Genomic DNA, 13,020 nt, shown 5'->3' with positions numbered 1-13,020 from the left:
ATCATTTATTGATCAGCACAATTCACACATTGATGGGTCAGGGCAAATAAATGCTCATTACTGGTACTTGATGCTGCTCGGTGATTAGAAAATTTTAGTCAGTTTCTCTTCATCTTGATTTCTTCTATGGCTTCATTACCAAGCAGTACTGCACCGCATTATGGTGCAAGCTACTAACTGAACTTGTGTCTGCCTTAACGTAAACAGCAACTATGCAATTTGAAAAACAGAGAATGGCAAATGGTTAGTGTTAAATTTAAACAAGGGCAGTTCATATGGTGAGATCGGTTTTAGCAGGGATTACTGAATAACCATCAGGAGCTGAATTCTTTGCCCATTTACCTCCCCATTACAGAGACAGATTTTAAAGGCTTCCAACATCAGTTGATTTAGCCAGAAATCAACCCTGCAACATGCTAATCCCTCACGTATCCACCAATTAACCTCTCAACATATCAGGGAAGCTTGTGCACTTTCACTAATAAATTATTACATGAGTTTGTCTTTGTAAATACCTCCTGAGAGAATCCAGTGGCTCCTTCCTGTTTATGATTCCTGTATCAGGATCTACAGTTGTGAAAACGCATCTAAAACAAAAGACAGAAGTGTAAAATAACATGGAAAAGGTGACACTAGTGATCAGCGTCATGTAATGACAGTCCGGTGGAGATACAATGTCCAAGCATTAAAAATTGATGAGGGACATATTGAACCAAAGAATGCAATAATCAAGAGGAGGGCAAGATACATTGGGTAACACATGTTCACTGGTGTTTTTATACAGTTGCCTTCTCATTCAGCTAAGAGTAATAATGGCAAGAGCCATCTCTCTCCTCCCAGATGCTACAGAAGGCAGAAATAAAAGTAATACTGGCTCGGGATATACCTGGTACAATACATCCTGTGGTGCAATTTTGCAGTCCCAATCTGTAGACCTTTCCATGTATCCTAAAAATTAAAAAAAAAAGAAATTAAGTACATGAGAGTACTTACAAACCCTTCTATCACTCTATCAGGCAGTGCTGTTATGAAGTTGTGGGAGTGTTCTGTACCTTTAAGACAGAGGTGTCATGGGTGGCACAATGGCTCAGTGGTTAACACTGCTGCCTCACAGCGCTAGGCATCCAGGTTCGATTCCAGCCTCTGGCAACTATCTGTGTGGAGTTTGCACATTCTCCCTGTGTCTGTCTGGGTTTCCTACGGGTGCTCCGGTTTCCTCCCACAATCACAAAGATGTGCAGGTCAGGTGAATTGGCGCATGGTGTTCAGGAATGTGTAGGTTAGGTGCATTAGTCAGGGGTAAACGGAGGGGAATGTGTATGTGTGGGTTGCTCTTCAGAGGGTTAGTGTGAATTTGTTGGGCTGAAGGGCCCTTTTCCACACTGTTGGGATTCTATGGTACAGTACCGTGGATACAGGAAATCAGAGTGAAAGCTGGCAAGGACTTAACAAACACAGTGTGCTGAAACATTTTTAAAATGTAACATTTGACTGTTAAACAAATAGCTGAGCTGAATTACTATGGTACACAACAAATACAAATTTGGCCAATTAGTTTAAATTATATCCCACGATACCAAAATCCAATCGTATTTGAATTTTACTGTTTTGAAGACATCAAACCATTGAGATGATCTGATGTTTTGGGGTATAAAGATCAGTTAGCCAGAGCAGCAAACAGCACCAACAAACAGACTGCCTACAGAGATGCTCTCTGAAAGGTACCTGTTCATATGAAATCTGTGCAGCATGACACCAAAGACAACCCAGGAAAATCTACAGAGGAAAATACAAAGCAGACACTGACAGCTGGCTGGTTTTGAAATTTAATTCTTTTTTGTTGTTAACCTAATTGGAAGGTTTTATTCGGCCAGTATATTGTTGTAGAGTGGATAAATTGATCAGACAAAAAGGAGGCTTACAATGTAGATGGTTGTTGTTCAATGTTTTCTTTTCTCTTTGGAGTTAAAAGAATAAATTGCTAATTTTTTCTTTAAAAGTGGAATTTGGGGAGTTCTCTGTCACTCATTCTTTTACAGATTTCAAGGCAAGGTGAACTTTTCTATGCATTTGATGTACATTAGCAGAAGGGTTTACTCCGTGTCATACGGTTGGGCGGGGGGGGGGGGGGGACTCAGATCCGTGATTCAGCCAGTTCCAGTCTCCGATGTAAACAGATTTGAATAGATTTGGGATACGGAAAAATCCCAGTAGACATAATCACTTGCTCGTTAGTTCCTAGATCGTTAAATGAAACGTAGGCAAGACAATTTGTGTAATATAACCAACCACAAGTAGCTGAAATTAAAAGTAACGGAAATAGCTCTTCAAATTTCTAAAGAGGTTCTGGGGTTTAAAGATGATTTCCAAATTTGCCAAGCAAGTTTAGAAAGAAAAAACACCATGCTCTTAGATTTAGAAAAGAGGTTAGAATTGGGTTTAAACAAGGACAAAAGTAAAGCTGAAATTGTAAGGGAATTACTCAACACTTCGATGTGTCAGAGGAACAAACAAGTGCAGCAGAGTTAGAAAACCTTAATATTACAAATGAGGACAATGAAGTTAGAGGCTAAACAGAGAGACAAAGACGGGGTGGGGAGGGGCGGGTGTGTGTGTGTGCGCGTGTGTGCGCGCGCGCGTGAGTGAGTGAGAAAAGAGCAAGAGAGAGAAGAGAGAGAGGAGGTTCTTAGCTGAGCAAAGAGAGAGAAAGGGAGAGAGAAAAAAGAGAGAATGCGAACTTCAGAAATTGTGACTTAGTCAGCAAAATCAAGTTAAAAGAGGAGGTAGTAACACATACAAATATGTTAAAGCTCTGTCACATTTTGATCAGAAAGACATTGAAGCCTTCTTTATTTCATTTGAAAAATTGACTAAGCCGATGGAGTGGTCAGAGTTCTTGTGAGTAATGCTTGTTCAGACTAAACTGGTAGGCAGAGCTAGTGCGGTATTTGCAGCATTGTCAGGTGAAGGGTCAAGAGATCATGATGAGGTTAAACAGGCAATTTTAAGTGCTTATGAATTGGTACCAGAAGCATATAAACACTGGTTCAGAAACACAAAGAAGGAACCATATCAGATTTATGCTGAGTTTGAAAGAATTAAACATAGCCGTTTTGATTGATGGATGTGGGCCTTAAAAATAGATAAGGCCTATGACGCTTTAAGAAAGATTATTCTGCTGGAGGAATTTTAAAAACTCATTTCCAAAGATTATAAGAATTCACAGAAAGTTCAGGAAGTGAGAAGAGCAGCAGTGTTAGCAGATGGATACACATTGGTGCATAAGGCAAGCTTCCAGCAAGAATTGCATCCTGTGTGGGATGGAAGTTGGGAAAAGAGGAGATCCTACACTATGCAACAAAGAGTAAAGAACAAAGGTAAGTGTTTAACCACAGGTTAAAAAAGAAGCCCAAGGGTGTGAAATGGTAATGAAAGGCCTCAGGTGTTTTCACTTTAATGGAGCAGGACACTGAAAATTACAGTGTCGGTGATTTAAGGAGAGTACTGGGAAAAGGCACTTCACTGCCAGAAAGTGGGACACGTAAACTCACAGCCCTGTTCATTAAAGAGTGACACTGTGGGAAAAGATGTGGTAAAAGATGCGAAGGCAGTGGCGTTGGTGAAAGTAGTAAAGGAAACCCCAAGGAAAGTCGAGGAGCTGCAAGAGTGTGCACAGCTGAGGCAGGGGATGGGTATGGAATTAATGCCTGATCTCTATAAAGAATTCGCCTCTGTGGGTAAAGTTTGCTCAGAAAGAACAAGGGGAGAAGGACAAGAAGTTATCATTTTGGAGAGATACTATTAGAGACTGGTTAGATTCGGTAAGAGATGAACGAATGTGCAATCTTTCTGACCGGTTACCTGAGAGGTGGTAAATTGTAGGATAGGTGGACAGATATTTAGCATTCCCTTATGTAAGATCAGGTTGGAGTGCCAACTCAAGACTGGGGAAGTAACAGTGGGAGAATTGACAAAGTGTCAGTTCCAGGAGTCTAGCTTGTTCTTGGGAAAGATTTAGCAGGGTCCAAGGTGAGAGTGACACTCCTTGTTGTGGAAAAACCCAAGCAAGACCAGGAAACTGTAGAGTTAAAAATAGTACCCTGATATTTTCCCAGACTGTGTAGTAACAAGGACCCACCGTTGTAAGTCACAGAACAAAGCAAAAAGAGAAAGATGAAGGATTTGAGGTTCAGTTAGCAGACACCCTGTTTGACATAAAGGTGCAGGAAAAAACCTGGACAGGCAGAGGGTCAGACAGAAGTGTTTAGTCCTGAAAGGCTCATGGAACTTACAAGAGAAAGAAGAGACAATAAAAGATATACATATTGAGGCATACTCAGAAAATGAGGCAGAAAATATTCCTGAGGGTTAGTATCTGAATGACAGAATCCTAACATGAAAATGGAGTCCACAGCAAGTTAGTGCAGAGGAGAAATGGGATGAAGTGCACCAGATTGTGTTGCTGGTAGCATACAGACAGGAAGTGTTATGGTGAGCACATGAAGTAACTGTAGGACGTCACCTAGGAGCATGGAAGACTCAGGCTAAGGTACAAAAATATTTCTAATGACACGGAATGCACAAGAATGTGGTTAACTTTTGCTGTACGTGTCATACATTCCAAATGGTAGGTAAGCCACAGGCAGTCATAAAATCAGCACCTTTATTGCCAATTCCCATATTCGAAGAACCTTTCATGCGGGTTGTAATTGATTGTGCAGGTCTCCTCCTGAGAACTACAAGTGGGAACGAGTACTTGTTAACCATAATGGATGTGTTTACCAGATTTCTGAAGGCAATTCCATTACAGAGTATTAAGGCAAAAACTGGTGATAGAGGAGTAGAGGAGTTGTAGCTTTCTTCACACAGGATGAGCTACCCAGAGAGATTCAGTCAGACCAAGGGTCTAATTTTACTGCTAGCCTGTTTAAGGTTATAACACTTGATTTAAAGTGTGTACCATCCTGAATCCCAGGGAGCTTTAGAAAGGTGGCATCAGAAACTGAAGACCATGTTATGAGCATACTGTCAGGATTACCTGAATGATTGGGATAAAGGCATTCCACTCGTATTGTTTGCCATTAGAGATGCCCCAGATAAATCTACTTAGTTTACTCCTTTTGAGTTAATATTCAGTCATGAAGTAAGAGGCCCTTTGAAATTAATTAAAGAGAAATTGACAGGACCAAAGTCAGAGATCGCACACTTGGATTATGTATCGGATGCGAGGGAGAGATTACAGAGGAAAATACAAAAGGGAGACCGACAGTTTTGAAATGTGATTTTTTTTGTTGATAACTTAATCAGAGGGTTTTATCAGGTCAGTATATTGTAGTAGAGTGGGAAGTAGATAAATTGATCAGAAAAAGGGGGATTACAGTATAGGCAGTTGTTCAATGTTTTCTTTTTTCCTTTGAGAGTTAAAGAATAAATTGTTAATTTTTTCTTTAAATAGTGGGATTTGGTAGTTCTTTGTCACTCACACTTTTACAGATTACGAGACAAGGTGAGCTTTTCTGGGTGGCTGGTTTAAGTTAGAGGGGTTTACCCTGTGTCATAATACTGCACCCAAGATTATAACAACCCATTATTTTCAAGTATCTTTTTTCTTGTCATCTCTGGGTCTGCTGCCAATTGCTGTGGATTTCTTTACTTTCTGACTCTTCTGCTGCTGAAACCACCAAAACACTTCACTACATCAAAACCTTTGTGATTTTGAATATCTTGGCCTTGAAAAGGATATCCTGTACAATAGACCAGCACTCCTCATGTTTGGTAGTGAAGTGTCAGCACACTTTTGTACCCAAGTTTCCAGAGTGAAATATCAGCCTGTCACTTTAGGGTTTAGAGTGAAGAGTGTGACATAGCTTAGATTGCTTGGGTGCAAGCCAAAAATGAAACACTTTCGCACCACACTGTAAGATTCTCTGTCCAACTCTTCATTTGTTTTAAAATACAAAGCACAGAATACACATTAGTTTCTGAATTTCCATGTAAATGCAAGTGAACTCTTTACCTCAGCATATGGCTTACAATCCTTCACTACCACCACGGGCCTGAAATTCTCAATTTTAACTTTTTTCTCCAGCTTGGTATTAAAATCTTCGACAGTTTCCTCAGACATCATCATGCAGGAACTGGTATCATTATACACCGTCTGTAATGGGGGTGGAAAAGAAAGAACAAATTTTCAGTGAAGGACTTCTCCACAGACTGGAGTAGAGAAACAAGGAACGAACAGTTTAACCTTTCAAATCAAATTAGTTATGCATTATTAATACCCTTGGATGAACAGAGAAAATCTACATAGAACAATGAGAGACTCTTGCAGTCCTTAAAAGAATACATTTACTAACAAAGATATTTATTTGCATTTCAGACAAACTAATTTCCCTTCGGATATTTCTGTGGTTTGGAGTCAGGTTCACAGTTGTATTAGCTGTGTTTAAATCAATTTGTTTATCTAAGTAGACATTGCTGGCAAGACTGGTATTTATTACTAATCCCTAGCTGCCATTGGGAAGGTAGTGGAGAGCCATTTACTTGAAATGCTTCAGGTCAATATAATGTAGATTCACTCAGACTGCTGTTAGGGTTGAAGTTCCAGGATTTTAACCAAATGATGATAAATGAAAGAGAATATAACAAGCTCATACTGAAGTGAACAATAGGTTAGCTACAGGTTATTTATTTGTAGCATTAAGCATCAAGGGAAGCATTAGGAAAAATCTCCACAAGAGATCAAGAAGTGACTAATTTTTCATATTATTCATTTTAAATGTAACAGGCACACACTGGATTGAAGCATTTTATTTACTCTAGAAGATATCACATTTCATTATTCCTACAAAGTTATAGGTTATACTGTTGCAAAAGGGTTGAGTATGGAGGAAAAAAAAATAGGGAGAGAGAAAAATGCACATTCACATCTTTACTGAAAAGATTTGATAAGAAGGCTGTCACACATGTTTTCAAATAGATATGTATTTCTTGACTGTTTTTGCAAAATAATACTTTCCTTTCCCAACGTATAGAAGGAGATAAATAAATGTATTCCTCTCAATGCAAAAAAAACTTGTATAGCTCATTAAGTCTAAGTAACTTATAGCAATGTTTAACAACACTTTACCTAGGATAGCATATTCGCATTATTATGTGACACCACCACTGGATAGATTTAAAACAGATCTAGCAACTCAAAAACTGGACAACAGGTGGTGCTGTGGATCATCAGCAGAACTGTATTCAATGACAGTCCATAACTGCATTGGGTATCACTCCTTCCAATATTATCACAAACAGATGCATTTGTGTCATGATGATATAAAATCTATCAGCTTAAAAGTCTAAGATGTTGGAGTAAAGTGTTAAACAGCTTAAAAAAAATCTAAGACACTAAGTGTCACGTGACCTGAAAGTAGCCTAAACTCTCAAATATATAAAGCAATGCCAAATGGCGAGGACTGACTAATATAGTTGGGCTATGCAGGAGTACCAACCTGGACATTTAAATTCACCGGGGAATAGATAGCTCACCATGAGACCTTCACATGTCTCTGGGCCAAGATTTCAGATATTGCTGGAGCAAAGACTTAAATTTGAAACTCATTATGCAAACAGGAGGTTTGAACCCATCACCATCTCTGCCACACACTACAGATACAAAGGATAACAGGACTTCCTGCAATGGGCCATCAAAATGCTTTGGTAAAAATGTATTGTCCCTATTATGAGCTAACAGCTGGGTTTTCACCTATCATTGTCTCAGGAATATGATAACAAATGCAAATTACTGGACATTGATACAATGGCTGTCACTTACAAACCCACTCAAACAACATCTTGGATATATATATATTGGAACCAATATTTCAGAGGAGGTTCCAAGAGCATTTTAGCAGCTAATTGAACAGAAGTTATTGTTTCTATTCTTTTTCTCCGAAGAAGCTGGTACCCAGATCATTCAGAGACAAAAAAAAACAAGGAACTGAGAATTTTCAATAACTGTAACATTTGCTACGATTGACTGAATTCAAGAAACCAACCAAGTTACATCATCCTCAGGTTAAAATTATATGCCTCATAGACATCCAAAAGACAGAACTCATTCTTTTATCTTCCTTTGTACTTGATACTATTCCATTTATGCATCCATGGACCAATGTGACTTTACAAAGAACGTATATTTGATGTCACTTATTTTCCTTGGGTTCAGTAGTTAATAAATTTGCTCCTTGATGAAAGAACCCTGCAATTGGCTCCTTATCACTTACCATAAAAATAGCTAACTACATTTTCTATTGGAAAGACCAAGAGAAAATAGGTGTTGAAGAAGTTAGAAATAGTATTCGATGCAAAACACAGGCATACAAACTGGCAAGAATAATCCAACAGACCTAAGGACTGGGAACAGCTTAAGAGGTCACAGGAGAACCAAGGCATTGTTTAAGATAGGGAAAATAGAGTACGAGTGCAAACATAAGAACTAACTGTAAAAGTTTGGATAGGTAGGTAAAGAGAAAAAAAATTGATAAACCTAATGTAGGTCCCCTTTGAGTCAGAAATGGGGGAATTTATAATGGAATCAAAAATGGCTAACAAACTAAATTCACACTTTGCTTCCATTTTCACCAAGAAGGATACAAATAATGTACCAGAAATGATGATGGACTTATTGAAAGAAGAACTGAAGAAAATCTGCACTGGTAGAGAAATGGTATTGGAGAAATTGATGGGATTGAAGACTAATAAGTCCCCACAGCTGAAAATGTGTAGCTGGTTAAAGCACAGCAGGTTAGGCAGCATCCAAGCAACAGGAAATTCGATGTTTCGGGCCAGAGCCCTTCATCAGGATGAAGGGCTCTGGCCCGAAACATCGAATTTCCTGTTCCTTGGATGCTGCCTAACCTGCTGTGCTTTAACCAGCAACACATTTTCAGCTCTGATCTCCAGCATCTGCAGACCTCACTTTTTACTAATAAGTCCCCACAGCCTATTAATCGACATCCCAGAGTACTTCACAGTAGTGCAATCAGACATGGTCAGCATGGATTTACAAAATGGTAATCATGCTTGGCAAATCTACTGGAATTCAAGGGTGTAATAGCATTGATCAGAGGAGTCACTGGATGTGGTTTATTTGTTGAATGTTTTTTGAAAGTTCAAAAGACATTAATGTGTAAACTTAAATTGCATGGGACAGGGTGGTGTGGTAGTGTATGAAGATGGATAGAAAATTGATTAGCAGACAGGAAACAAAGAGTAGGAATAAATGGGTTTTTTTAATGGCAGGCAGTGACTCATTGGATATCATGGGGTTTGCTACTAACGCCCCGACTACGATCGGGTTAGGGTCACAACATATATATTAATGATTTAGATGAGGGAACTAAATGTAATATCTCAAACTTTGCAGATGGCACAACCTGGGTAGAAGGGTGAACTGTGAGGATGATGCAGAGATATTGCAGTGCGATATGGACTGGTTGATGGGGCAAATACATTATAACATGGACAAATCAGGTAAGCCACTTTGGTAGCAAAAACAGCAATGTAGATTATTATTTGAATGTAAAATCAGAGAGATGAATGTTTAGTAAGATCTGGGTGTCCTCATGCACCAGTCTGAAAGTCAGCGTGCAGGTGCAGCAGACACTAAAGGCAAACTGTGATGATCTTCACACAACAGAGTTCCACTGAGGTCTTGCTGCAATTATACAGGGCATTGTTGAGGTCATATCTGGAATATTGTGTTCAGTTTTGGTCTCCTTATCTGAGCATGGATATTTTTGCTATACAGGGAAGGCAGCAGAAGTTTACCAAATTAATTCCTGGAACGGCACGACTGCCATATGAGGACAGTTTGAGTCAGTTAGGATTGTACTCACTGCAGTTTAGAAGAATGCAGGATTGGAGCTGGGTGGAGGGAGAATGGAAAATCTCAGAAACCTATAAACTTCTAACACGACTAGATAGGTTAGAGGCAGGAAGGATGCTCCAAATGGTAGGGGGGGGGGGGGGGGGAATGTTGACCATTCTTGAACCATGAATCGAGAGCCTGTGGAATTCACTACCACAGAAAGTGTTTGAGGCCAAAGCTTTGTTTTGAAGGAGGAGGTAAATATAGCCCTTCGATCAAGGGATACTGGGAAAGGTGGGACTAGGACAGTGATCTCGACGATCAGTCATGGTCATAATGAACGGTAAAGCTGGGTCAAACGGTCAAATAACTATTCCTGCTCTTATCTTCTATGTTCCTAGGTTATATCAAGGAATTTAAAAACATAATGCAAGTGTGGGGTAGCAGTGGGCACAAGATAGGGAAAAACAGCTTTGAAATTCAGTTGAGGTAAACTGAGCACTGAGGTTTTTGCATACTGCCTGATTTAGCTTGAGAAAGCGGTGAGAGGGATTGGTCGGTAGCAAAGATTTTGGTGCAACTGAACTGATGCTTTTGGTTTTCCTTAACTTTAGGTGGGAAATTCGAACTTATCCAATGATAATGTAAAACAGGCCATATGACAAAAGAGATTTTCATGGAGCAAAGGGAAACAGTAGAGATGTAACACAGGATATTATTGCTATAGTATAAACATGGAAGTTCTTCCCATGCATATAATGACATTTAGAAAAGAGCCCTAGGAAATTTCAGAGCCTGGGGGTGAAACCATGACAGGAATTGCAAATGATTATGGTTGATGATGCTATCCAATCTCCCATACCATGGAGAGGTCTAGTTCAAGGGAAAATAGTGTTTGACAACAGTCCTCATTTCGAGCTTTAACCATAATGTTCACAATGTTCCAAGCAAACAAGAAACATTAAAAAGAAACTGATATACGAGTTCCAAACAATGTGAGCATGAAGTTGGCAGACAATGCCAACTACAAGGGAATAAAGCAGGGAGGGGAGAATAGAAAGGAGGTCAGAGGGAGAGGGGATGGATTCGTCCAAAAAGTTTTTATTTTGTGAAAGGATAATGACGGCAGTTTTGAAAGAGCAACGTAAAGAAATGGTTATGTGTAGGATTATTGAATTCCCTCCTTCAGGAGAGGAACAAAGCAATGAAACCTGACACACAATTAAACATTAGCCCTCTAAGTGATACCCGAGATTACAAGTTAAAATATTAAGACTTATCATTTCAAAGTGATGACATCTTTCTCACATTAAACAAGCAATTTTTGATTACAATTAAAAGTGAATCGACATAACTGCTCAGTGTTGCATAACACTGACAATTCTCCATAAGCTGAGCTCCTGCTTGCAGACCTAGTACTGGAGAGCAGTGCTCGAGGGTGAAGCTAAAGACCAAGCAAGCAGAAGCTCAAATTCTCATGCATCATTTAACAGCTGATCCTAGACTGGTAGAGGTAGAAACTTAATTGCAAGTTTCCTCGAAGACTAGAGTAGTTGAATTGAGTAATTCAAGTTATTCCTTATTTCCAATAAGATGAATGCAATGCTTAAAATATTGTTATTTCATTATATGTGTCAAAGCTATGCCATGAACTATAACAAATTACCATGTCTTTGTCCATGAAAAGTGACTCCTTTTCTTTTGGATATCTTGGTCGCATGGAAGGTTCATAGCACACCATTCGGAAGGCCTTGCTATTTTTTAAGTACGTACTAATCCAATTGGCAGCTTCATCACCACAATCTCTACCTTCTATATTGCATCCCCATACTCTAAAAAAAAAATGAGTAATACAAATTAGTTTTATCTAATACTATCTTCAGTTAATAATTTCTTTGATCCTTGTGTAAACCTTCTTGTGAAGACTTTCTTTTTGAAATTCAAGGAAAGCTGCATAAATTACCAGTGATTTTTCACCCACTTGTCAATACAGAAATAAATGTGATCAAATTCTATTTCACAGCTCATCCACTTGTGTTTCACCATCAAAATCAGCCGAAGCGTACCATAATGTTCTTAATGTTCCAAGCAAACAAGAAACATTAAAAAGAAACTGATACACGAGTTCCAAACAATGTGAGCATGAAGATGGCAGACAATGTCAACTACAAGGGAATAAAGCAAGGAGGGGAGAATAGAAAGTAGGTCAGAGGGAGAGGGGATGGATTTGTCCAAAAACTTTGTATTTTGTCAAACGGTAATGACGGCAGTTTTGAAAGAACATAAAGAAGCAACACATCTACACTGTTCCGAGATTAAACTTGTCTGGTACTCCCATTCGGAGTGGGTGCAGGCAACTATGCTCATGAGCCAGAATTTAATCTTCTGTTGCACTATAATATAGTCAGATTGTAACCCACTCCTTTACATGACCATACCACACTTGTTTTCCCTCCAACGGTGATGCTCTTCATTTTAACACCTGCCATTTGTGTCATCTCTGTTGATGCTGTTGCAGTTAAAAATACCTAATGGTTTTAGGATATGCAATTCTTATCCAACTGAGGCATAAAATCAAGCACAATTAATCAGTTATAAAAATATTTTAAAAAGTACACCATGTTCCAGCTTATACGAACTTTTACCTAGATTAAAGTTCAGGGTAGAGATTAAGAACAAATTGCTTGGAGGAAAACAATCTAATTCACTACACAGCAAAGTCCACTTCTGTATTAAGTGTTTTTCTTTTCCATTAAAAAGTTCATAACTGATAAGTCTGCTTAATAATTCCTTTGAAGAAAGCACAAAGCATATACCATTTAGTCAGATTTGGCAGTTGTAAACACAATCTTTGACACAGAAATATGGAAAGTTCAGAATCAGTTACCTGCACACCTTTACAGGATTTGACGTGGGCAACTTCAAAGGGACTCTCAGCTCTTCCATGCCCGGGGCATTAAGACATAGAAAGCCATTTTCACTGGATACAGAGACCAGCACCAATGTGGGCTGTACCCTACCAGTAATCATATGCCACTTCTCATCAACTATAAGCCATTGCCTAGAAGATTAAAAAAAAATACACTTATTAGAAGATCCTGGGTTCAGTTAAAATAAATATTCTAGCACAGGTTATGGTCTTGAAGAGCCATGAAACAGCA

The 13,020-nt window shown here is 38.9% G+C and overlaps 1 protein-coding gene across 1 annotated transcript in view; it reads right to left on the bottom strand.

The window, feature by feature from the left end:
- marc1 (mitochondrial amidoxime reducing component 1) overlaps window positions 1-13,020 on the bottom strand; it is a 43,972-nt gene that overhangs the window by 14,077 nt on the left and 16,875 nt on the right. The window contains exons 2-6 of the mRNA XM_060831495.1: window positions 12,747-12,920; window positions 11,526-11,691; window positions 6,017-6,157; window positions 887-948; window positions 516-587 (exon numbers count right to left, since the gene is read on the bottom strand). Coding sequence (XP_060687478.1) covers window positions 516-587; window positions 887-948; window positions 6,017-6,157; window positions 11,526-11,691; window positions 12,747-12,920 — 615 coding nt within the window. The remainder of the gene's footprint in view (window positions 1-515; window positions 588-886; window positions 949-6,016; window positions 6,158-11,525; window positions 11,692-12,746; window positions 12,921-13,020) is intronic.

This window comes from Hemiscyllium ocellatum, chromosome 10 (genome assembly GCF_020745735.1).
Source record: "Hemiscyllium ocellatum isolate sHemOce1 chromosome 10, sHemOce1.pat.X.cur, whole genome shotgun sequence".
In the NCBI taxonomy this organism is placed as follows: Eukaryota; Metazoa; Chordata; class Chondrichthyes; order Orectolobiformes; family Hemiscylliidae; genus Hemiscyllium; species Hemiscyllium ocellatum.
This window is presented reverse-complemented; position numbering and strand designations above follow the sequence as displayed.